General features: G+C 38.1%; 1 protein-coding gene across 1 annotated transcript in view; it reads right to left on the reverse strand.

Moving 5' to 3' along the window:
- LOC109432670 (low-density lipoprotein receptor-related protein 6) overlaps nucleotides 1–26,911 on the reverse strand; it is a 193,182-nt gene that overhangs the window by 155,820 nt on the left and 10,451 nt on the right. The window contains exon 2 of the mRNA XM_029874899.2: nucleotides 10,879–11,853. Coding sequence (XP_029730759.1) covers nucleotides 10,879–11,047 — 169 coding nt within the window. The 5' untranslated portion in view covers nucleotides 11,048–11,853. The remainder of the gene's footprint in view (nucleotides 1–10,878; nucleotides 11,854–26,911) is intronic.

The following is a 26,911-nucleotide window of genomic DNA, read 5'->3' on the forward strand; positions in this document are numbered from 1 at the left end:
TGACTCTACGTCCCCGCTGAGACTTGACCTGCCTCGCTTCAACTTAGTGTTCCTTGAGCACTTCCACAGTTATTAATTGAAGGGCTTTCTTTGCCTGCCATTGCATGAATTTGTACATTGTGAGGCAAGTGCACTATGCCCAGGGAGTCGAGAAAATATTCCCGACTGAAACGGGAACTGAAACGCCGTCTCCGGATTGACGATCCATAGCCTTTAATCACTAGGCTACCTGCTATTTCATATTGTGGGACGTTTCGGTCCGTTTGGAACCTTCTTCTGGGACTCTCTATTGAAATTTTTACGTTCCACAGAACCGCACTGGACGAAAATTCTGTAAAAATCGGTAAAAATTGAAAAGTTTGTAATTTTGTATTTTTTGATTTATTGATTTACTAAATAATCTTTTAGAGTTGCAGAAAGAGGTCCCAAACGGACCAAAATGTCGGATAAGATAAAAAAGCAGTATTTTATTTTTTGTCAAGACTGGAAAGTTATCCTCCTCCTAGAGTATCAATTAAACAGTCGAAAAGTAGTCAGCAAGTTCTGAAAAGAGTCCTGAAGGAATCCCCAAAGGCCAGTTGAAATAACTGTGGTGGAAGTGTGTTTAGAATCCTTATTTGAAATGCAGTCTATATTTCAGTGTACACACTCTAAAACAGCAGAATTAAATTCCATACACCGACTACTTATTCTGACTTTCTCTCGGTTCGTCACAGCCGGAGCTGGCTGCGGCCAGTGAACCCTCCCGTCTTACATTCCATCATCCCGACATATTCTGATCGGGCCCAATTTAGTTCCATTTGTCTTTCATCCGTCGGCCGGTCGATCGGTGTGTCGACGGGAGATCTGCGCACCTCTCGGCGTGATGGACCATGATTAACATGCGCGCCATGACGCTGCTAGTTTGAATGTGTTTCATTGTAAAGCAGACTGCGTGTAACTCTCCGTAGGTATCTGGGTGTGTGAGTACCTGCTTGTTGGCCGAGCGAGCGAAAGGTCCCATCCAATATCGGTAAATGGCATGTTTATGTCGGGGACGTGATTCGAAAATTGGATGAGCTCAACCAAATGGGCACTAGCCCACCACTGATTTGATGGGAGCGATGGTCTGTGAGTGGAATCGTCAACTAACCCGGGTTCGGTTCGGACACTATTGTATGTACTGAATCCAAGCAGTACTGTGAGCTAAGGTCCTCGACGTTCGAAGGGCTTGTTGTTCAAACATGGCGCCAGTTATCGGCAACAAGAGTACAATTTCAATCCGAAACACCAAAACAGACAAATCGAAGATTTTATCACGCGGTGAGAATGCAAATGTTGACCCAACCACTGCCGCCGAGGTTGAGTCGTGAATTTAATGAGAATTTTGTAACGGAGAAAAGCTTTTGTTATCTATCTCTCGTTATCGTGAACATCGTTGCTGGCTGCTGCTGTACAGAGGCTACACGCTGATAAGGGCGACGTGTTTGGGTTTTGCTATCAGGATTGTTGCCTTTTTGCTCGTCGAACGGCTAACTATCGAACGATTTAGGGTTGCCAAAATTAGTAACAAATTCCATGATCGAGGGTAAAACGTGTTCTAAGTATGTATGTTTTTTTAATATGTCTCAAATATCTTCTTCTTCTTCTTCTTTATGGCTCTCTGTCCCCACTGGGACTCGGCCTGCCTCACTTCAACTTAGTGTTCTTTTGCACTTCCACAGTTATTAATTGAAGGGCTTTCTTTGCCTGCCATTGCATGAATTTGTATATTGTGAGGCAAGTACAATGATACACTATGCCCAGGGAGTCGAGAAAATTTTCCCGACAAGAACGGGAATCGAACCCGCCAACCACTAGGCTAACTGGAGACCCCGTGTCTCAAATATAGCAATCTTTAATATTGTATAAGATTTGTTTTATTGATACCAACTTGACGGATGAGTTGTTACAAGTCTCTCCTGCAGATTGTTGAAGTGGTGTAAAGTGGATGTATCAGCAGTAAAGTCGGTGGTACCAGCTTCACTTAATATATAAATGTGATGCAATTAATAAATCTAGTAATAAATGATCAATTCTTTTAATACCTTAGTTTTGAGTAAGATGAAAATGGGAGCGTACATGCTTCAGGTATCAGAAGGCCGGCTTCAGAGACGCGTTCCTCCATTGGGGCCATTTGTGCCATAAAATCGCCATTATTCGCTTCAATCTCAGGCCGGTGCTGCGGTTGTATGGTAAATTTATTGAAATTAGTAAGAAAGTTTTTAAAGGGTCAAATTGCATCGACTACCCATAATCCAGGACAATCGTCCAACGGAATACGTATGGTGAAGCCAATTATTGCAAATGAGTTAAAACTCTTCTTACTTTCATGAAAATTAAAATTTCAAGATGTTATTAAAACAAACTCAGCCACTGAGCAGAAATTTCTATGTAAGTAGAGAAGTTTGTGACACAAATGAGTTGATTCAAATGTAAAATTTTTGAAGTGTTGGAAATCCCAACAAGCGAAACACCGAGGGTTTTCTTAACTCTTTCCTTTCCACGACCTAGAACTACTATTACTATCCCAAGAAAGCATTTCCGAAAAAAGCGCTTGAAAAAAAAATATTGCAAATTGGCAAAAATTTTCGAAATCAACGAAAACAAATTAGTTGTAAATCAGCATTTTGATTGTTTACCAATAGTTCCACTATTGAAACAAGTAGTTGGCAGTTGGGTTTACCTAATGAGATAACAATCAATATCTAAAATCTATTGCATTATATTCATCTAATTCCGTTTGTCTCGAGTTCGTCGAAAATCGATGGTGCTCTAAAGCAACCATGGGAAGTAGAGGGTTCAAAATCTGCAACAGTTTCCTCCAGCAAGTCGAGTCAGCATCGGGAAAAATTGCACCGAAATGCTTCTTGAAAACTTGGAACAGCATCTGTTTGCTTGCAAAGCTTTTATAAAGCTTTTATTATGAATCCCAAGAATTATTTAGAACAAATTCCTTGGCAGTCTAGAAAAAATCCCAAAGAGAATTCCCAAAGGAATCATTGGAGGAATTCTTCAAAGAAATTCTAGAAGATTCTCTAGAAAAAGTTACGGAGATATTTCTGAAGGAATTTATTAAGAAATGCGTGAAACAACCCTTCAAGTAATTCTTAAGAAATTCTTTGCAGAGTTCCCCGGAGGAGTACGAGAAGGATTTCATGAAGATTTTTTTTGCAGAAGTTCCAAACTTAATTCTTGAAGATATTTCTGAAAGAATCATTGGAAAATTTCTCAATAAATCCTAAAGGAATTGTCAAAGAAATCCTTGGAACGTTTCCAGTAGGAGTACTTACACCATGTCCAATAAGTTCTCATACAAAATACAAATTAAAAAAAAAAATCCATCTGTGATTCATATTTTCAAAATGTTTTGGAGGGCCACATAATACTGATTACATAAAGCATATGGTTAAGAACAACGTTATTTTCTATTTGTTTTTATAAGCCTAGAAGTACACTTTCATTTTCTGCTATCCGTTTGTTCCGGCACGCAAGAAAAATGTTCGAAAAGTTTTTCATCATACAGTGGCTAAATTGAGTCCATAAAGTTAAATTTTGAGTTGTTATCGCAAGTATTGTACCAAATGGATATACTAAGGCTAATGGGGCTATTTTATAATTCGAGTCGAGCGGAATTTCATGTGACTCCATAGTAGTCGAATCATACAAAACGAGTTTGTCGATAGATGTCGAGTAAATAGTCCGGCACAACGAGTGCTCGATACATTATGACGACTCGATAAAAAACGGTCGGTCATCTGCCATCGCACAGCAAGCTGATGTGAAATGCTGAATTTTTACCAACAACATGAAACTACTATAGAATATTTATTGGAATCATGTATGGGATCCGTTTTTAACCCTCCATCAGTCGCGCCATTAAAAGAGACACAAGGGATCGCGTCGGGTACTCAGCACACGGCATACGTTTTTAAATATGGTTGATGTACTAGATAGAATATTGGCAGATGCGCCAACTTGGTCAAATTATTGGGGGGAGGGGGGTGGGGGAGGGTTGTTGCAAAGCCTGTTGTTTTCTGATTTTATGTATGGGAAAATTAAAAAATCCTCAAATATTGGGGTGACAAAACTAATTGCCCCCCTAAGTTGGCGCCTATGAATATTGGTGTATGTATTGAGCAAAATGTCCAGCTGATTATTAGTACAATCTACCAAGCTTGTTTGGTAGTGGACATGAAGAACCGACCAACCAGAACTGGTCCTGTCGCTGGTGTCGGAATAGCCCACGCGGGAACCTGGGCATGCAATCAGGGCCGCCTTGGTCAGGGCACCAAAACTAGGCATGCGCCGGCTCTTTCTTGATGATTTTTCATATCCACCATATTAGTAAACGTAAAAAGGACCAACGACCACCCTGGCGAACCCGTGGCCACCGGAATGTGCCCTGGATGAACCTGTTTCGAGGACGTTTTGGCTATAGCGCCAGACATTCTTTCTTCTTACGTTTATCGGTTTATCTCGTGTTTTGGTGATCAAAAACTGATTCTTCTTCTGCAGTCATCTAAGAAACTGAAGCAAGGAATCACATCGGAACGGACCGATTACACTCCGATAGGATCATATCGCCAGAAAAACGACAAGGAAATTGATATTATGAGGATTTCAAATCAACGCACACTGGTTCCAGCTCCATATAAGGGCGGTCATAAATATGATTTTCTGGAGTTTTATGATGAAACCGCTTCATTTGATGCATATTTGCATTCCAAATATGTACGTTTTTGTATTGTTTATTGAAAATGGGCTCAATCGATTTTTTGGCCTTACGGAGCCGAAAATAATTATTTTGCATTTTGGGTTACCAGCTCATTTGGATAAATTATTGTAGGTGGTCCACGGTAGTCAAAACTGCTCAAGCATAGGGAAACACACATAATGTGATGGATAGAGATTGTAAAAGTTGGGAAAAAGTGATCCCTGCAAAGCAATATGGGAGGTATTTGTTAGTTTTTGAGTATATTGAAGGCACGACACATAAGTGACTACCATCAATCTGGTCGCAAACGGTCGCAGCTAAATTTCCCAGTAAATCATTGCTTATGATTATAGGGAAATTCTATAGAAGAACTCGGCGTCGGAAGACGAAACATTTTTTCCAGCTAGTTGAAAATTTTCAGTTTTTTGTACTTTGTGGAAATAGCATCTAATTCAGTCACACTTATACAAATAAAATGATAAAGAATGGCATCGTAATTTATGATGAACATCCATTTCATTTATGTGAGAATCGAACACAATCAACCAAATACATGTCGAATGGATGAAACTTTTTAATAGAGTGATGAATGCATAGGACTGAAATTAGAAAAAATCAAATAAAATGTCTACTCAAGCATATCCACTTTCATGAGCTCTGCGGAAAAATTCCGGCAAACAATTAATAAAAGTAATGATTGATCCTAGTTTTTAAAGCATTCAACTTGATGTTACCGCAATGCTATCACAGTTTCATTGAGGTCAATTTTTTGGATTAATGGCCTATGGCGGAACCACTGTGCAACGGCCGATTATCTAGAAAGGTCGCAACATTCTTAGCCGCGAGCGTAACCATTGATTGCTCTCCGTATATTTATGCTTTGAAGCAGCAACTGTCACTGTTGAGAATTCATTCTGAGAATGCATCCAGAAATGCCTTCCGAATATTCCTCAAGGAATTTCGCAACCTCTCCAAAGAATTCCCTCTGCAATTCTTCCATGAGATTCCTCCTGTAGGATGTTCTTCCAGTAATTCAATCCAGTGAGTTTACCAAAAACTCATTCCGAGGATTCCTCTAAGAGTTTCATCCGAAAAGTGTCACAGGAATTCCTTTTAGGGATTCCTCCAGGAGTTTCTTACTGGGATTTGCTTCCGGGGATTCCTCCAAGAAATGCTTTTAGATATGCTTCGTGGATGTTGTGGGGGTTCTCCCAGAAATTAATTACAGAGAATTTCTCAGAAATTCGTTTCGGCTGATTCCACGTAAAATGCTTCCGAACGCTCTTGCACAAGTTACCTCCGAAAAGTCCGGAGGCTCCTCCAAAGGTTTCTTACGAACATTCAGACAGGTATTACCTAAAGAATTTCTCCAGAAATTCCGCCAAATTTCTTTCAGGAGCTTCTTCGTGGATTCCTCCGAGAATTCCTCCAGGAATTGCTCCGTGAATTCCTCTGTCGAAATTCGAGAATTCCTCCGGGAGTTCCTCCAAGAATTTCTCCAGGAATATTCCCAGGAAGTTCCCATTGAAGTTCCTCCGCGAGTTGCTCCAAAAGTTCCTGCAGGAGTTTTTACAAGAATTCCTTCGAAACTTCCTTCGAGGAATTGTCCAGGAATTCTTCCAGGAAGTTCCTCAAAAATTTCCTCCAGGAGTTCCTCCGAAAATTCCTCCAGGAGTTCCTTAAGAAATTTCTTCAGTAATTCTTCCAGTAAGTTCCAGCAGGAGATCTTCTGGGAGTACCACCGAGATTTCCTCAGGTAGTTTCTCCAGGATTTCCTCCAGGAATCCTTCCAGGAGTTTCCCTAGGAATTCCTCCAGAAGTTGCTCAAGGAATTTTCCCAGGTTCCTCTGGGACTCTTTCGAAAGTTCCTGCAGGAGTTCCCCCGGAAATTCCTCCAAATCTTCCTCCGGAAATTTCTCTGGGAGTTCCTTTAGAAAATCTTCTGGGAATTCCTCCAAAATTTCCTCCAGGAGTTCCTTCGAAAATTCCTCCGGAAGTTCCTTCAGGAATTCTCTCGAGAATTCCTCTAAGAATCTCCCTAGAATTTCATGCGGGAATTTCTCCGCGAATCGCCCCAAGAGTTCTTCCAAAAGTTTTTCAAGGAATACCTGTAGGAGTCCCTCCGGACTTTCCCCCAGGAATTCTTCCAGGATGTTCCTCCGATGGTTTCCGTGAGGAACTTCCGGAGGAATTCCTGGAGGAATTTCCGGAAAAAATCCTACAGGAATTCCTAAAGGAATTTCCGGAGGAATTCCTTCAGGCATTTTCGGAGGAATTCCTACAGACATTTCCGGAGGAATTTCCAGAGGAATTACTACAGGAATTTCCAGGGGAATTCCTATAGGAATTTCCAGAGAAATTAGGCTGATTTCCTTGAAAATGATCGTTATAATAATGATAATTATAATAAAACTTAAATTTTAGACAAAACTTTTCACAATAGGAATACAAGCATGTTGTAAAAGTTGTGGATGGTGTGAATCAACATCATAAGATGCACTCATGCTTCTTTAACACAACAAATCTCATTATAAAGGAAAAATCACAGTTTTGTTTAATTTACGTTTTATTTGGTACAAAATAAAACGGCTTCGTACTTCACCAAAACTGAATCTTATACTTTTTCTCTTCTGGTTATAATTGCTACTAGCAAAGGTGAAGGCAGGAATCTAATTTGTTTCAACTCAAAATCATTATTCGTTAAAATGAAACGAACTATCAGTGAAATGGCGTGCGTGCCAGCTGAAGTGGACTTACGACACATAAGCGATCAGCAGAGAAGGATAAAGACAGTTCCAAAACATATGCTGTATTTGGTCAGTGTTAGTTGACCTTTCAATAAATAAATCTACTTTGAAAATCCTAAAAACAGATGTGAAATGAATTCAATTTGATTTTGTATGAGAACTTATTCGACACTGTGTAGTACAAGTCCAAATTGGAGGGCTTGCAGAAGAAATTGTTCGAGGATCAGAAAAAAACTCCACAATAAACTCCTGGGAAATCTCTTATGGGAAAAATACTGGAAAAACTGCATCAGTAAGAATTCCAGATGGAATCGGTGAAAAAACCGTCAAAGCGATCCCTGAAAAAAAAACTTGAAAGAACTACAAGAAAAACATTTTAAAAACTTCAGAACCAATTTCTGAAAGTTCTCCACGGCCTTACATAACAAAGGAACAGGTTCTAATACACGTACAGAATCATGTATTTAAAATACACACTAGCGCCTCGTCATGATTCAATTACGTACGAAAACCCAACTAAATTTTTTGCTGTTGTCAGGACTTTTCAGAAGATTTCAGCGGAATTTTGAGAAGCTTCACATGCAGAAAGTTTTAGGGGACTTCACAGACCCTCTGGTGAGAAGGTAGACTTCAGAGATGTTTTAACGCTCTTCTTTGGACGTTTCGGGCGGTTTTAGATGGACTTCAATACTGCCCAAATTCTGCAAAGTGACGTAAGCGACATTGATAGTTTTGGCCCATTTTTTGGTTGTTATGCATACAACTCTTGCTCATCCTCTAAGTTTCTTTCCATAGATGATAGATTACGACTAGATCTTGCATTCTAATACAACAGGCATACCACAGTGTTATTTTTACACCAGATATTACATATAATATACCAACAAATATCGACATTTTGAATGGCGCTTACGTCACTTTGCAGAATTACGGCAGAATACGCTTTAGACTGTTGTAGTGGGTGCTTCGGAATGAAACACGGATAAGTTTTGGGAGTAACTTTAATGATCACATTGGTCGGAGTCTAGTCAAGAGCTGACTGTTAGGAAAAAAAATAACATTCCATGGTTGTCAAGGGTGTAACTAAACCCTCAGGGTAGGGGCGATTGCCTACTATATCAATATATACTGATTATGCTTGTGGATCAGGTGATCCACACTCATGAGGCGATTCTCAAACATACACTGAGCTGACCACATAGTTTCATGAGGATGTGCAAGCATGACTTTTATTGATTTTATGCAAACACACTATTTATGAATATAGTTCCAATGAGTTATGTTCAAGAAAGTTTTAAACGAACCTTAGATAATCCCAACCATCCTCCTTTCTACTCCTCTATCACCCCTCAACACGTCCTAAGCTTTCCTACATTCCACTTCGTAAGTACTCCTACTGTTCTAAACACAATCAAATTCCATTTAGGTGATGTTACCATAAGGAAAAACTGAATGCATTTCCTCATTATTTTGGTTTTAGACTTAATATTATCAAATAACGAAGTAACTTGATTTGGTTGATTTTTCGGTTTAGAATCAACCAAATCAAGCTATTATTCAGTCAAAAAGTCATCAGCATAACGAAGCAATATTTTCAAAATCGGTTTGCATACACAGTTAGAGGAAGGATCAAGGTAGATACCTCTTGATTTTTCCCTGGTGGAAAATTTTTATTCAAGAAACCTTTTTTTCTAAATTTTGTTTCGAGTCGAACTCTATTAAATACTTAAATATTGAGGGCTTCGTGGCCTTGCGGTTAGGAGTGATAGTCGTCTGGCCATTTCGTAAGCCACGTAGTGTGGGTTCGATTCCCGCTCCAGCCCGTGAAATTTTTTCGTCGAATGGCAAATTCTCCACTGTATGTTCAGTCTGTGCAATCTCTGCTTGAAGACGGTGTAGTGTCTTTCATATAACAAACGTTTATATAGCTTAATGTTGGAAATCATTCAGTATTTTTCATCGGAAATCCATTAGACTTGTTTATACAAATTTCATTCCAAGAAAGGAGTCCCTGAATAATCATGAATAAAGTTTTTCTGACATAAGTGCGGTTTGCACTATTAAAAATAATTTCAGAAAAGTTTCTAGGGTATGCGATGAAACTCTCATAATATTTATTTCGAACTCAACAATATCTGGCATTGTTAGAGGGATTACATTAATAGATGGAATGCAATTGCGTACCCATACGAGATGTCTCAAATTCATGGTAATAGAGTGTATTGCTTTATAGAAAAGTAGTTTAAAATGCTTCTCTGATTTTGCTCTAGGTATAATTTTTCTGTTTCAGTCAAATTAAATTAAAAAAAAAAGATTATTCAATAACTCTGAAACATGCTTTGAATCTGCATAAGTTTTTAAGCATTTTGCCCCATCTTTGGTAACATGTATGTATCTAGTTAAGAGGTCTACTACTATGTTCTGAATGTTGGAAATTGAAAATTGGTTTTTGAGATATTTGTTACGCCGGATTTCAGAATTTTCCCCAGAATTTCAGCTCTGTCCACAAAGTTTGAATTTGAGTTTATGACAATTTCAATTTTGAATGAAATATTGCAGACTTCGGTAAATTTTATTGAAATGTGAAAAATACAAGTTTTGGTTATATTTTAAGCGAAGCTTAAAAATACTGCGAAGTTGTAAAATTATTGGCGTAATATCAAAGACTTTCAGTCAATTCTAAGCTTTTTCGTTAAATTTTTTATTCATTAAATATCGCAGAATTGGGAAATTTTCCTTAAAAGCTCATCATCGCAATGAAGTAAATTGTCAAGCTACATATGAAATAAAAGGTTTTCCTGTTACTTATACAATATGATTATCAGAACATTTTTTGCTTTATCATGATCATATTTTTCAGATTTTTTTTTTTTGAGTAAGATCAGTGATGATCATCGATACTTAATTCTTTTCACGTAATCTGTGTTTTATCAATCATACTCAAAATGATATAATTCTGGAGCAACATTTGAAAAGGGCCCAAGAGGTCTTGTGTCTTTTTTCTAAAACGCTCCGTAGGGCATAACAGCAGCCCGCCCACGCAAATGAACACCGTTATCCGAAAGATCAATGTTTGCTCTATCTGATAACGGTCTAAGTTTTTGTGAATAAGCTGAGGGGGGCTCAGGAGCGACGTGTGAAGTCATTGTTTACCAATGCTTGTATGCCCTTTTCAAATGTTGCTCCAGAATTTATTATGATCATTATAAACTGAACTGAGTGTTGAATTACCTTTAAGGGCCAATTTCTTCACCTCGGCTTAACCGGTAAGCCAGGCTTACCCATATGGTTAAACCTGGTTTAACGCTTAAGCCAGGGTGAAGAAATCGGCCCTAAGTCAAAATACACATAAATAAAAACCAAAATAAAATAAACTTCACTGATTAAGCCACATACCTGCACTTGATGTCGACAGCAACGATCCACCTCCACCAAACAACAACACCAGCATCACCAGCACTTGCATTCCTGGAGATCGCCCCTTCAACGAAGTGACGCACCCAGGGCGAGGACGACGGCATTCAGTTGCTCGCGACAATCGCGAAATCTTCGGCCCGTAGGCCATCTCGTCATTCTCAGCTTGCCCGACTACCTGACGGCCAGCGAGATACACGTTCACTAGAACCAACTAGCTTTCCTTCAGACACAAAATGATAGGCACAATTTTCCTTGAACTATTTCTTCACATGTAGTAAACAGCTTATCTACCTTTCCTCATTGGCTTCGTCCAAAAATCTCACCCCGAAACCTTCAGCCTTATTCTTCTTCCGAAATATTTTTGCCTTACAATTTTCCGGGTTTCAACCGAATCGTAAAATTCTTCTCGATGTATGTTTTCGAAGCCGGAGCACTTGTCAAAACTCAAAAACGAGAAGGAGAACCAAAAAAAAAAACTCTAAACTAGAACCTATAAAAACGCACCAATTTCTTAGGAAACGCACAAGACACTCGATACACACGATACGACGAAGACGACGACGACGATACCGTGTCTCTTCACTCCCGCCGCGGGGTTCTTCTCCAGATGTGTGACGACTGACTGGGCGATGTGTGGTGATCTTGTTTAGAACAACTTGTGCTTCGCACTCGGAACAATTTCTTCTCGCCAACGACACACACAACCTTCTCCGACCGTGCTGCACTGACTGTGTTGAGGATCTCTTGTTATGATTTCTGCTCCCTTTTGTTCATCGATTCGCGTTCGCTTCAAGTTCAACTCAGCGCAACTCAGCCGGGTTCATTCCATGTTACTATACGATTTTGAGCGTTGGTGAGCGAATGTTGTTGTGTACCTATTTTGAAGACTTGGTGGAAGACCGGTCCGGTTGAACCTCTGGTGTGGAAGATGGATGCGTGGTAGAGGTGTAGTATCTGCAAAAGAAACACAAACCATCAACGAACGAAATCAGTTTGGCGTGAGCTTAAATGTGTGGTGAAAAAAAATAAATATAAACACTTCGGACGAGCATGGACTGCAGGAGCTGGGCGTATGTTGGAGTAATATCGGCGCACAGTGGAAAGAATTCCTCAAATTTCTGTCAAATTTCCATAAGAAATGAAAAATCGTCACTTTTTATAACGCTGGTCGTACAGAGTAAAAAAGATATATTGTAGAACATACCCTTCAAGAAAAATGTACAATCCTATAGAAATGTCAACTGACGCATTTCCAGAAGGATCCTTGGAAGAATTAGGTATTCTTGTGAAAGCCTTAAAAATATCACAAAAGGAAACCCTCAAGGTATATATTTAGGAATCCCTGAAGAGAATCCTGCATTCTCTGGAATGTATTCAAAAATAAATATCTAGAGGAATTCAAAAAGAAATCCCTAGAGGAATTTCTGATGCATTCCCTAGAGAAATTCCGGGAGGAATCCCTGGGTAAATTTCTGAAGGATCCCTTGGAGAAATGTCTAAAAGAATACCTGGAGGAATTGCTGTAAGAATTCCTGATGGAATCCCTGAAGAACTGTAGGAAGGATTTCCGAAGGAAGCCCTACAAAGTTAGACAACCTAGACAACTTCTTGGAGAAATTTCTGAAGAAATCCCTACATAAATTTTGGAAGGAAATTAATGGTGAAATTCCTGAAGGAATCCTAGGATAAGCCCTAAAACAAAAATCCTCGAGGGGAAATCCTCGTCGCGTTCACGGGGGAATTTCAGAGCGTACTCTAGACAAATTTTTGACACTATTCCTCTAGGACTTTCTAATGGAAGATCCTCAAAACACCCCTGAAAAAACTTCTAGAGGAATCATTGGTTGAGTTGCTGAAGAAATCCATGGATGAATTCTTGAAAAAACAAACTATCTCAGGATATATTCCTGAAAGAATCGCAGGGCAAATTTTTGAAGAAATTCCTTTGCAGGGAGTATAATTATAGAAAATTGTGGAAGAATTCCTGGATAACTTCTCGGAGCATATCCTGGCTCCTGTATGCATCCCTGTAAAATTATCATAAAGAATTCCAATACAAATCGATGGAGGAATACCTCGAGAAATCCTTAGAAGTAATCAAAAAAATCTACCGGTATTTCTGGTGGCATCCCTGGACAAGATGATGAAAGGGTTGCTGAAATTTCTGACGGAACCCATGAATAAATTTTTGAAGAGATTCCAAAAGGATCAACAGCTATCCCAGGCGGAATGTCTGGAAAAAAATCTGAAGGAGTTCTTGAATGAATCCCTGGAGGAATTTCTGGTGCAATCCATAGAGAATAAATTGCTGGAAGAATCCGTTGTAGAAATACCTAGAGGAATTCATGGAGGAATTCCGGGAGCAGCCATTGGAGGAATTCCAGAATAAAATCTTCAAAGAATGCCTGAAGGTATATTTGGAAAAAAATCATGGATAAATGCTTACCGGAATTCCTGGAGGAATGCTTGGAAAAACTCGAGGTAAAATACCTAGAGGAATCCCTAGAAAAATGCCTAGAGGAAACCCTAGAGGAATCCTTGGAGGAATACCTAGAGAAGAAATTCCTGGAGTAATTCTTGAAGGAATTCCTTGAGAAGTTTCTGAAGGAATCTCTGGAGGGTTTGTTGAAGGAATTTCTGGGATAACAATTGGAGGAATACTTGGAGGAATTATTAGAGGAATTCTTAGGGGAGTCCCTGGAGGAATTCCTGAATGAAATCTTGAAGGAATGCCTGGAAGAATGAAGAATCTGGAGAAATTCCTGGAGGAATCCCTGGAGCAATTCCTGGAGGAATCCCTGGAGCAATTCCTGGAGGAATCCCTAGAAGAATTCCTGGAGGAGAACCTGAAGAAATTCCTTGAGGACGAATCTCTGCAGGAATCCTTGGAGGAATCACTGGAGGACTTCCTAGAGAAATACCTGGAGAAATCCCTGGCGGAGTCCTTGGAGGAATTCGTGGAGGAGTCCTTGGAGGAATTCCAGGATAAAATCTTCAAGGAATGGCAAGAGGAATGTTTAGGGAAATTCCTTGATGAATGCCTACAAGAATTCCTGGAGGAATGCCTGGAAACATGCGAGAGGAATCCTTGGAGGAGTTCCTGGAGTAATACTTGAAGGAGTACCTGGATGTTTTCTTGGAGGAATTCCTGGGATAATTCCTGGAGGAATACTTGGAGAATTTCTTGAAGGAATTCCTAGAGGAGAAATTCCTGGAGGGATGCCTGATGGACTCTCTGGAGGAATCACTGGAGCAATTCCTGCAGGAATCGTTGGAGGAATCCCTGGAGGGTTTCCTAGAGAAATTCCTGGAGGAAATGCTTGGAGGATTTTTTGGAAGAATTCCTGGAGGAATTTCTAGATGAATTCTGAAAGAAATGGCTGAAGGAATGTCTGGACAAATTCATGGAGAAATGCCTGAAGGAATTTTTTGAAGAATCCCTGGAAAAATCTCTAGCGGAGTCTCTGAAATTCCTGGAGGAATCCCTGCAGGAATCTTTGGAGGAATTACTAGAGGAATCCCTGATGAAATGTCTGAAGAAATCCCTGGAAGATTTCCTGGAGAAAACCCCGGAAGTATTCCTGAAGGAATTTCTAGATGAATTCTTGGAAGAATTTCTGAAGAAATGCCAGGAAGAACTCCTGATGGAATCCTAAGAGGCGTTCATGACGAAATCCCAGGAGGATTTTCTGAAGAAACCGCAGAAGTAAATATTGAAATATCCTGAAGGGATCCCAAGGTGTTCCTGGAGGGATTTCTTTAGCATCTGCTGGATAAATCTCTGGAGGAATTCCTGAAGAAACCCCTGGGAGAATCCCGGAATCAATCCCAAGGGGAATCCCTGAGCAATTCCTGGAGTAATCTCTGGATGAACTGGAGGAGGTCCTGATAGAATTCCCCAGGAGGAAATCCTGAAAAAATCACAAGGAGAGCTCCTGGTGGAATCTTTGGAGGAATTTTCAACCACTGGAGCTGTTTTTGAAAGTATCCAAGAAGGAATTTCCGAGTGAATCCCTGGAGGAATTCCTGAGCGAATTCTTGGACGAATTCTTGGACGAATTCTTGGACGAATTCTTGGAGGAATTTCTTGAGAAGTTGCTGAAGAAATCCCAGGAGAAATTCCAGGAAAGATTTCAAAACGAATTCTGGGAGAAATTCCTGTAGGAATCTCTGGTAGAGAAGTAGAAGAAATCCAAGTCTGTAGTAATTTTTGGAAGAATTGTTTAAGCAATCTTGGATGAACTCCTAAAGTTTTTTTCGTGGGAAATTTGGATGGAATTCCAGGATTAACTTTTGAATAATCTCTTGCCTTGTGTTCTTTATATAATTCATGGAAGAAATTCCTGCAGAAATACTTGAGCACTGTCGAAGACCTCGTTCAAATATTAAGAGTGCCACTTGGGGCAGCTCGTAGTTCGAAATTTCTTCAGGAAATCTTTCAACAATTCCAACAGGTATTTCTTCAACGATTCCTACAGCAGTTTCCTCGAGAATTCCTCCAAAAATTGCTTCAGGAATTTCTACAAGGGTTTTCTGAAAATTCCTCCATGAATGCATTTGGAGTTCCTTCAGGATTTCATTTCTGCGAGCATTCTTCTGGGAGTTCATTTGGAAGCTCATCACAGTGAGTTCCTTAGGAAATTCTTGCAGAAGATCTTTGTTTGTTTTTAATTCTTTTCAAGTTTTATCGATAACTTATCTAGGAATTCATTGAAAAAAATTACAGAAGTTTCTTCAAAAGTGTCTACATAAGTGTTCCATCTGCAATTACTTTAAAAGGTTTTCGGAAATTCCTGCAAGAGTTCCTCCGGAAATTTTTCCACTAGTTCTTACGGATATTTCTTGATGTGTTCAAAAATTTGTCCAGGAGTTCTTCTAGAAATATCTTCAGAAGTTCCTCCGGAAAATTCTTCAAGAACGCTTTTGGTAGTTTCTGCTCCTTTGAAAAAAAAAAATAACATATGCTTCTGATAATTTTTCCAGATTTATATCGATCATCCTCCTCTTTAAAAGTGCCTTTGGGAGTTCCTTCAGAAATTCCTTTGAGAATTTGTCCAAGAGTTCATTAGCGAATTACAACAATTCCTCTTGGAATCTCTTCTAGAATTCATCTGAAAATTCTACAGGGCCTACTTCGATAGTTCCTCCACGAGTTACAGTAAGAACTCCCTAAAGTTGGATTCTGGTATCTTTCTGGAAATTCCTTTGGAATTGCCGAAATTCTTCAGAAGTTATTGTTGAAATTCTTTCAAGAGTTTCTTACGGAGTTCATATGAAAATTTCTCTGGAATTTCTTAAGCAGTTTTTCCAGCAGTTCATTTAGAAATTCTTTCAGAGAAAATTTCATAAAATCCACGAGCATTTCCTACAATAGTTCGCTTGTGAATTCCTACAAGAGTTCTTTTGGAAATTTCTTGGAAATATGTTTCGGGAACTCCTTCAGAAGTACTCGTGGGAATTTATCCAGAAGCTTCATATAAAACTCCTCCAGAAACTTCTTCGGGAATCCTTCCATGTGTTAATCTAGAAATTCTTCCATAAGTGACTATGGAAATTCCTCGAATAGCTCTGAAATTAAATTCCTACTGAAATTCCTTCTGCAAGTTCAAATCCAAATACAAATTCTTCCTGAAATTATTAAGGAAAATCCACTAGTAGTTCATTCGGTAGCTTCTCCACAAGCTGTTTTAAAAATTACTTCTGGAGTTTGCCGAAAAATTCTCGGAAATTCCTCTAGGAATTTTTCTAGGAATTCATTCGTGTGTTCCTTTGGAAGTTCCCAAAGGAGTTCCTTCGGACATTTCTCCAGCAATTATTTCTAAAACTCTTCCAAGATTTTTTTCAGAAGAATCTTTTAATGGATCGACTGATGAGTTTATATGGGTATTTAATGATTGCGTAGCCACTTTAATCCAAAATCCAAGAACATAGGGAGATAGTTACTTGAGAAAATCATTTAGGAGTACTTAAAATAATTTCTCCAAAAGCTATTTCGGATTTACACATCAGTGATTGGTGTCATTAGGTATCAATTTTTAACTGATTGATTTGATGTTTGGGACACGGTGAGATATTTACAGTATCTAGCCATGTACAGTAAACCGGGGTCTAATTGATCAGCGAGGTGAAATTGATCATACGCGGACCAAATTGTAGTTCCATATTAGCAACTTAAACACGTCGTTATGATCATATAATTTATTCCTCATCTAGTTAATAGATATCTAGAGATGGGTGTGGACTTTTCAGTGTTTAGAAAAAGTTAGTCGTGTATTACTTTTTAAGGGTTTTCCAATGTGTTTTTTACATAGCCAAAACCTTTGGTACTAAACAATCGATTGCCAATAGGAGTACCTGTAAACCTTCTGTGTTCACATTTTTGTGGAACCTTGATTATGATGGGATGATAGGGCAGGATCGTGGCTTCCGGCTCGGATTGGGATCACAAACGGGTAGAACACTACCGGGGCCGGTCACTATCGGAGGAACTGGACACCACAAGATTTCACCACACAAAAACTACTCTTCTACACTTCTGGATTCGCTTTATTAGGCGTTTTGGGAAAGAACTTTATTTCTCGAAGGTTCGATTCTTACTGACTAATTTTATTGTGATACATTCTAGTTTTACCCTACGTTGTTTGAAATGTTTCGATTTGAATTTGCTATAAAACTATACTATAAATTTGCAATATTTTATAATGCTACCAACTAAACTGACAGCACGGTTGCTGTAGCGTACCTGTTTTCGACTGCTAACAGTTTGAGAACTGTCATGGGATGTAGCTAAGTATTCTGGACATGAATTAGTTTCAAAAGTGTAGTTTTTGGTTGAAAAACTGATTTAAAGGAAATTGCATACCTACAGGCGTTTTATGGTCAATTGAAAAATTTAAATTAAAAATTGAACAGCCGAATCCATTAGTTGAATGAGTTTTAACGCATTATTCGTGTTCAATATTTAGTGGAGAAAGTAATTTTCTATTCTTACCGATGTTCAATTGCATGCTGATCAATTTCCCCCCAAATGGCGTATTCAAATTTTTGATTTTCGAAGTTATTTATATAACTTAAAGTTTAAATTTGTTGAACAAAATTCTGTTACGTAGTTTCAAGGAGATCCACCCGGGCCTGGTTTTGCAGAAATTATTTTGCCAATATTTGAATTGCTACAAATGTTATCTGCAAAAGTTATTTTGAAGAGATCAATTTGACCCCGGATTACGGTACAAGAACTGAAGTCAATTGATTAAAAATTGACTGAGTTATAGCAGCAAGTGCCCAAAATAGATCCCCATACCCATATGCTCCCATACCCTACTTCGGCTGTTTCTAAAAAAGTTACAATGGGAACTCCCCAGCAGCTCTTCCGGGAATTTCTCAAGTAGGTGCTTCTGAAATTCCTTCAGCTTCTTTTCTGAAATTTCTCAACGAATTACGGTTTCTTCAGGAAATTCTTGAGTAGTTTAGTAGAGTTCCTTCAAAAAATGCTGCAGCAGTACTTTTGGAAAGTTCTTTAAGAGTTCCTTTGGAAGGAACTGCGGAGGAACTTTCAGATAAACAACCGAAAGAATTCCCTAAGCAATTTCCGTAGGATCTCCGGAAGCAACTTTTAAAGGAGTTCTTGGAGGAATCCTGGAAAATGAAGTGCTGGAATTATGTTCGAATCAACTCTTGGAGGAGTTTCCGAATTAACTTCTGGAGAGGCTGCCGGAAAAACATCTGGAAAAATTATCGCTTAAACAGTTGGAGAAACTACCGAAGAAACACCTGAAGGATTTTCCAAAGGAACTGTTCAGAATTTTCCAACAAAAATTCAAATTGGCTTCTAAAAGAAATTTATGAAGAAAATCCAAAAGGAATTTCTAAAAGAATCCTAAACAATGCTGAAGAAAATTAAATTTCGAATTAACTTCTGAGGTAATTCTTAGTAAAGTGTTCGAAAGTACTTTTTTTAAAACACGCAATAGAATTTCTAATGGAATTTCCAAAGGACCTTCGGGATAAATTCTTGGAGGAAATTCTGAATGTTCTACCAAATTAACTCTTAAAGGTTATTTCAAACTGGAAAACTTTCTGATGGAACTCTTTGAGAACTTTACAAATGAACTTCTGGAGGTATTTCCGAAATGGAATAGAGAAATCGTCGATGGAACTCCTCAAGTAACTTCTTCACGAAGAAACTTTTATAGGAGATTCCAGAGACATCAGTGAAGAATGTTGTTAAGCCAACTAATCAAGAACGATTTTTATCTACATTTCAGACGTTTCGGCCTAAGGATTTGGCCTTTTTCAAGGGTCGCTGTTTCAACATTAAACATTTAACATATAAAAATTGATAAAAACATACTAGTGTCTACCGTCTACCGTTTTTAGGGTATTTGCATAAGGAATGCTCTTCTAGGTTGCTTTCCATGCACTGTGTAGTAGAAAATGTGGGATACAATTTGATTGTTTTTTGGGATTTTCACCTAACTTACTACGTGTTGTTAGCGAACCTTGAAAAAGGCCAAATCCCTAGGCCGAAACGTAGGAAATGTAGCTAAAAATCGTTCTTGGTTCGAAGACTGAGAAAGCCATCCCCCTTTCCATGAAGTTTACAGTCGTAAAACTCTATAATTGTTAAGCCATTTTTGAAAAAAATACTACTATTTTATAAAATTAGCAGTCTTAACACTCCTAATACCGTGATAGGAAAAAAGTGGGAACTAAAAGTTTGGACAGCTCGTTCTCAGCCGTCTGTGATCCGATTTATTTTTTTAAGGGATCTTCTACCCAACTCTTCTACTTTTATGTTTTGCAAAAAATATATTTTTGAGGATGCTCATTTTTCCCCCAGACTAGCGTGAGTAAGGGACGTTTTTTAAAAAACTCGTATTTTTTTTATTTGCATGCCAAGATTTAGTGGTGGCCACGAAAAATGACTAGAAATCGGTATATTTGATAAAACTGTAGAGGTATCACTAGCGTGCGCAGGGTTCTTGCTTAGGGGGGGCACTATAATAATGGTGCAATATATGTATGATCATGGTGCAAAATAGAATGATGGTGTTACACGCAATATGAATTCCCAAGTAGGGGTTTCAACATGTTGTGGTGCCAACATCACAAAGTACTTCATATTGGGATTCTAGAGAAGGCTTCGGATGGTAATGATTTCAAGGCAATACGAAACTTAAATATGAAGTCATTATCTCGACTCTTATAAAATTTTATAAACGTATCAAATACAATGGAGAATATCTAGAAAATTATCAATTATAGAAAAAAATATTGTCATTGTGAAAGAATTTTGATCCTAGACAATCAATGATGCTAGGAGAATGTCAGAACTCCTAGATAGAACATTTTGATCGGAATCCTTATTGCCATCTACATATATTTCTTCAGAAATTCCCCAAATAATTCCTCCAGGAATTCCTCCAGTAAATACTCCAGGAATTCTTCCTAAATTACCTCCAGGAATTCCGGCTGAAATTTCTTCTAGGAAAAATCCACTAGAAATGTCTGCCCCCAATATTTCCTCCAGGGATTCCTCTAGGAGTTGCCCCACGGAATCCCCCAGAAAATCCTAAAGGAATTTCTGAAGAATATCTTCCTGGAATTCCTTGAGAAATTCCTTCAGGAGTTCCTTCAGAAAATTATCCAGGAAATTCTCAACGAATTTCTACAGGAACTCCTTCAGGGATTCATCCATGAATCATTTCAGAAAATCCTTCTTAAATTCCTCAACAAATTCCTCCAGAAATTTCTCGAAAAATAACGCCAGAAATTCCTACAGGAATTCCTAAAAAAATCCTCCAAGAATTCCTCATGAAATGCCTAAAGAGATTTCTCCAGAAAATCCTCTAGGAATTTCAGCCAGAATTTCTCCAGAGAATCCTAAAAGAATGTCTCCCGGAACTCTTCCAAAAATTTCGCGAGGAATCTCTACATGAAATCTTCCACAGATTCCTCCAGTAGTTTCTCCAGGATTTTTTCCAGGATTTTTTTTCAGAAATTCTTTCAGGGATTCAATAATGAATTTCTTCTGAAATTCCTCCAGATATTTTCTTTTAGAAATTCCTCGAGGGGTTCCTTCAGAAATTTCTTAAGAAATTCCTCCAATATGCAACCAGTGATTTCTTTCAGGAATTCCTCCACGGATTCCTGCAGAAAATCCTAAAGGAATTTCTTCCAAAACTCTTCCAGGAATACCTCCAAGCAATCCTCTAGGAATTTCTTAAGAATTTTTTACAAAAATTTCTTAAGGAATTTCTCCAGGGATTCATTACTGAATTTCTTCAGAAATTCCTCAGAAAATTCTTCCAGAAATTTCTCCAGGAATTCCTTCAGAAATTCCTCGAGGAGTTCTTTCAGATATTTCTCCAGGAAGCCTCATATATTTTTCCAGAAATTCTTCAAATAAATCCCCCAGGAATTTTTTTCTGGCAACACTGGTAAATGGAGCAGATGTAGTGGCATAGTGCTGGCGCAATAATTCTCAAATTATGCAGTAATTACAAACGTTTAATCCACCGTGTAGTGCATGACTGATCGATAAGCTACTTTATTGTCGATAGCAGTGTTTTCCAGTGCCTAAACTCTTTGTGAAGTGTGTCAGAAACTCGAAATAGTTGGTCCGTTTATCTCCGGGGACTGTTAATCTTCTCGTCTGTACCGGTTGGCGGTGTAATTCATCAAGATGAACACCAGAAGGGATGCGTCCACGAAACGCCCTAAGCCAGAAGATACATTCAACAGCACCGATGAAATGTCTGTCGCTCAGCTTGCTCAGTGGATTTCCAACAAGTTGGATAATACAAAAGAAGAGCTGGCAAAACAAATCAACGATGGGATGCAGAATGTGAAGATGGAAATAAAATCAGAACTGGATCTAATGCGTGCTCAACTGGACAAATCCATCAGCGATCTTAACCGATCGGTTCAGCTCAACAAGGAGGCGATACGCTCTACGGCAACGAACCTCTCCCGCTCGCAGTGTTCAAATGATCTCATTGTGAGTGGTGTACACGGAAAGATCGATGTACACAGAGCAAGGAGTAACTTTCACGCAGCGATCGAAAAGACAAAAGATTTCATGCAAAATTGTGTGAAAATTCAAGCAAATTTGTGTAAACCCGGATCAGCACATTTTTTGTGCTGATCCAGTCGTACGCAAATATGAGTGAAAAATCCTTTGTCTTTTTGCAAGTTACTCATTCGCTGTGTACTTTCGTTTTAGGGTGTACCCTATACGAAAGATGAGAACCTTGTCGAGTACTTCAATGTATGGTGCAACGAGCTTGGATACACCAACACACCTCTCGTGGACATTCGTCGACTGTCGAAGCAATCAATGACCATTGGGAAAAACTACAAAATCCTCCTACAGTTCGCAATAACAAACCAACGTTGCGATTTCTATTACAAATACCTTCGCATGAAATCGTTCACCCTTGACCAGATAGGGTTCAAGAGTTGCGATAGGATTTTTGTCAACGAGAACCTCACACCACTCGCAAGAGAAATCAGAAATAAAGCACTTATGGCTAGGAAGGATGGCAAGCTGCATTCTGTGTTCTCCAGAAATGGGGAAATATGGATCAAAAAGACCGTAGAGGCTGACGCGATGCCTATATCATCCGTGGATCATCTCATCAACATACTAGAACAGCTCTAACCTTTCCTAATAAATGCTCTCTAATTCCTCTCAATCCGATCCAAGTATTTCCCTTGCCTCCTCTCCTAAAAGTAAATACAGGGTGTTAGGTTCCTGAGTGCAAACTTTTTAGAGGGTGATAGAGGACCATAAATGGAGAAAAAAATTGTTCTACGCATATGGTCAAATCTCAACCGTTACGTAGTTATTGAACTTCCCATGTTTATGACTCTTATTGCCTTAACTGGCAATAACTTGAAAATGGTCAAACTTTTCGAAGTTTTTTTACCCTTATTCGAAAGATTATTGAATTTTCTAACAAATCGCATCTTTGAATAGATTGGTTTAGTTAAATAACTAAGTTTTCTAGAGAAAAATAGCTAAAAATAGTGAATTTTTATTGGTTTTTGTCAGTTATCTTTGAAACATGCGTAATAAATTAAAATTCTTTCTTTGACAAAGTTGTGGCCCCTGTTCAACTCTACAATCCGTTCTTTGACACCAAACTTCTATCTCTTATAATTTTGTTGCAATTTTGATTTTAACATCGTATTTCAGATCATAAATTTGCAACTGTCATGGAAAGCACTTTTTTGCGCATTGTGCCGCACATTTCAAATCAAAATTGCAAGAAAACGATAAGAGCTAGAAGTTTGGTGTCAAAGAACGAGTTGTAGAGTGTAACAGGGGCCACAATTTTGCCAAAGAAATAATTTTAATTTATTACGCATGTTTCAAAGATAATTGACAAAAACCAATAAAAATACATTATTTTTAGCTAGTTTGCTCTAGAAAACTTAGTTATTTGACTTAACCAATCGATTCAAAGATGCCATTTGTTAGAAAATTCAATAATATTTCTAACACGGTTAAAAAAACTTCGATAAGTTTGACCATTTTCAAGTTATTTTCAGTTAAGGCATTAAGAGTCATAAACATGGGAAGTTCAATAACTACGTAACGGTTGAGATTTGACCATATGCGTAGAACAATTTTTTTCTCCATTTATGGTCCTCTATCACCCTTTAAAAAGTTTGCACTCAGGAACCTAACACCCTGTATATGCAACCTATCCAACACGAGCTCTCTTTCCTTCCTATCCATCCCGCAGTCAATCCATGTATCCTCTCCTAAAAGTAAATTTTCGTCAAAGGATACCGCCTACTGGAAGTTGGATGCTGCTGCTGTGGTTGTTGCTGTTGGCTGAGTTGTTGCTGTCTGCTGGGCTACTGGAATCACTCATGAGAACTAAATCACAAATAGAGTTTTTTTTTTGTCAATACCTGAATTTATATTCGAAGACTGTGAAAAATAATGTTGCTACACGTAATTTCTACTTGCAATTTAGAGTTTTATTTGCGTCATTTGTTTAATTTGGTTGGTTTTGAATAATGTTTTATGAAGATAGTTATTATACACAGCATTGCTTCTTTTACACTCTTTTCATTGATAATGGGTAGTAATAACAACACTAACACCTCTGCGAATATCTGTTTACCTGGTATTGTGATGAAATCTATGTTCGTCGCGGATAAGTTATCGATTATGTCTTTAAATGTTCAAAGTCTGTGTGCTAGGGATATGCTTAAGTTTGATGAGCTGCGTCAAATTATGAGTGTATCCAACGTAGATATTGCATGCGTGAACGAAACGTGGTTAAATGAGAAGATTGATACGAATACTATACATATCGATGGCTACAACACGATTAGAAATGATCGTTCTGGTAAAATTGGAGGTGGTTTGATCGTCTTTTTGAAGAAACGGCTGAAATATAAAACAGTTGAAGCATCCCATGTGATAATTGGTGAGCACACTATTGAATTCATATTTTGTGAAATTTTGCTCAACAATAGGAAACTGTTGATTGGTAGTTTTTATAATCATTCTGATTTGGAATGTTCAGACTTGATTTTCCACAAGTTAACAGATCTTGGACATCTGTACGATGAGGTTTTATTACTGGGGGATTTTAATACCAACATTTTGAAGCAATGTGGTAAAACTGATCGCTTTTTAGATACCCTCGATGCGCTTGGTATGAAAACTATTGGTAAAGAGCCAACTTTTTTCCATTCGTATGGTGCATCACAACTCGATTTAATCATCAGTAATAACCCAGACAAGATCCTACGGTTTGGACAAGTTAGTGTCCCAAATATCTCGCATCATGATCTTATTTTTGCTTCAGTTGATGTTAGCACAACGTTTGAAGAAAGTGTTTTTTACTATAGAGATTACAAGAACGTGAATCCTAATATTGTAATCAACGAATTCCATGACCTTGACTGGGATCTTTTTTATTCATATACGAATCCAGATACTTTAATAGGTGTATTCAATAAAAATATCAAATCTCTTCACGATAAATGTGTTCCATTAAAACGAATCAGAAATACTGTTGCCCAGCGAAATCCCTGGTACAATGCACAAATACAGAGGGCCATGATTGACAGAGATCGGGCATATAAAAAATGGAAACTCACTCGAAATGAAGATGATTTTAAAACTTTTAAAAAGCACAGAAATGCTACTAACTCTTTAGTAACTAAAACTAAAAGTAATTATTTCAATAACCAGTTGGATATAAAAATGCCTTCGCGGCAACTTTGGTTAAAACTACGCGAACTTGGATTCTCCACTCGCTCATCTAGTGTCGATGTTGATTTTACTGCAGAAGAAATCAATAAGTCTTTTCATCAACATTTTTCCCCACGAACTGAGAATGTGGCTGCGAGTATTGTTGACGTACCTGATGGTTTTACTTTCCAGAACATCGGTGAATACGACACAATTAATGCTATTTTTGAAGTAAATTCCAACGCTGTAGGTCTTGATGAACTGCCCATTAAGGACAAGGTATTTGGAATACATAGCTCAAAACTTCTAGAACACCGTTTTTTAGAACCGTTGAACGGATTTGGATGAAAATGCATCACGCCAATTGTTCAGTGGTTGTCAACAGCGTGATGCATTTTAATCCAAATCCGTTCAACGGTTCTAAAAAACGGTGCTCTAGAAATTTTGAGCAATGTACTCCAAATACCTTGTCCTTAAATTTATCAAATTTATTTTGCCATTGCTCCTTCAGCCTATAACGTATTTATTCAACTGTATTATTGAATCTTCAGTTTATCCGAATGCATGGAAATTATCTAAAATCATTCCAATAAAAAAGAAAAATAATAGTAATTTACTTGAAAATCTGCGTCCTATAAGTATACTTTGTGCCTTATCGAAGGCTTTCGAGCGAATCTTGAAAAAACAAATTTGTACCTTCGTTCAAGATAATCAGCTACTCTCCGAATACCAATCTGGATACCGTCCAGGACACAGTACCAAAACAGCAATGATCAAGATTTGTGATGACATTGGTATTGTTCTTGATAAAGGAAACAAAGTTATAATGATATTACTGGATTTTTCAAAGGCATTCGATTCAATTTCTCATTCAATGGTCTGTAAAAAACTAGCGCATCAGTTTCTATTTTGTGAAAAATCTGTCCAGTTAATTTGTTCTTACTTGACCAACCGCAGACAAGCCGTTTTTTGCAATGGGATATTATCTAGCTTCCTTGATGTTACTTCAGGTGTACCGCAGGGTTCGGTTTTAGGTCCAATCCTTTTCAGCTTATACATCAATGATCTTCCATCTGTTATCAGGCACTGCTCATATCACTTATTTGCCGATGATGTACAGTTGTATTTTAATTGTCAAAATTTCAACATCGAAACAATTGAGCGTATGATCAACGAGGATCTTGAATCTATAAGGAAATGGTCTGAAAAGCATTCTCTTAGATTAAATGCACGTAAAACTAATGCTCTTTTGATTACCCGCGGTAATAATTCAGATGTTCCTAGAATTTTAATTGGTGATGATCCAGTGGTATTTGTTGACAAAGCTATCAGTTTAGGTTATACAATTGAAAAATCGTTCAAATGGGATAAATATGTATTAGGTCAAGTAGGTAAAATTTATGGTGTTTTAAGGACTCTTTATTCCAAAGCCAATGTGTTGAACGTAGAAATAAAATTGAAATTGTTCAAATCTTTCATATTACCATACTTTTTATCTTGTGATTTTGTGTTTTCCGGCGTTACGTCTTGTACCCAGCAAAGACTCAGAGTTGCACTTAATTCATGTATTCGTTTTGTCTACAGCCTTAATCGTTTTGACCATGTTTCGCACCTGCAATGCTCTCTGTTGAGCAACTCTTTTACTGGTTTTTACAAGGCACGTGTTTGTATTATCATGCATAAGTTAATTCTTACCAAATGTCCTAAATATTTGCACGCGAAAATGAGGCCTTTACGGAGTAACAGAAGTAGAAATTTTTCTATTCCTGTTCATAGTACATCCCAATATGC

The sequence above is a fragment of the Aedes albopictus genome, chromosome 3, assembly GCF_035046485.1.
Source record: "Aedes albopictus strain Foshan chromosome 3, AalbF5, whole genome shotgun sequence".
Taxonomy (NCBI): Eukaryota; Metazoa; Arthropoda; class Insecta; order Diptera; family Culicidae; genus Aedes; species Aedes albopictus.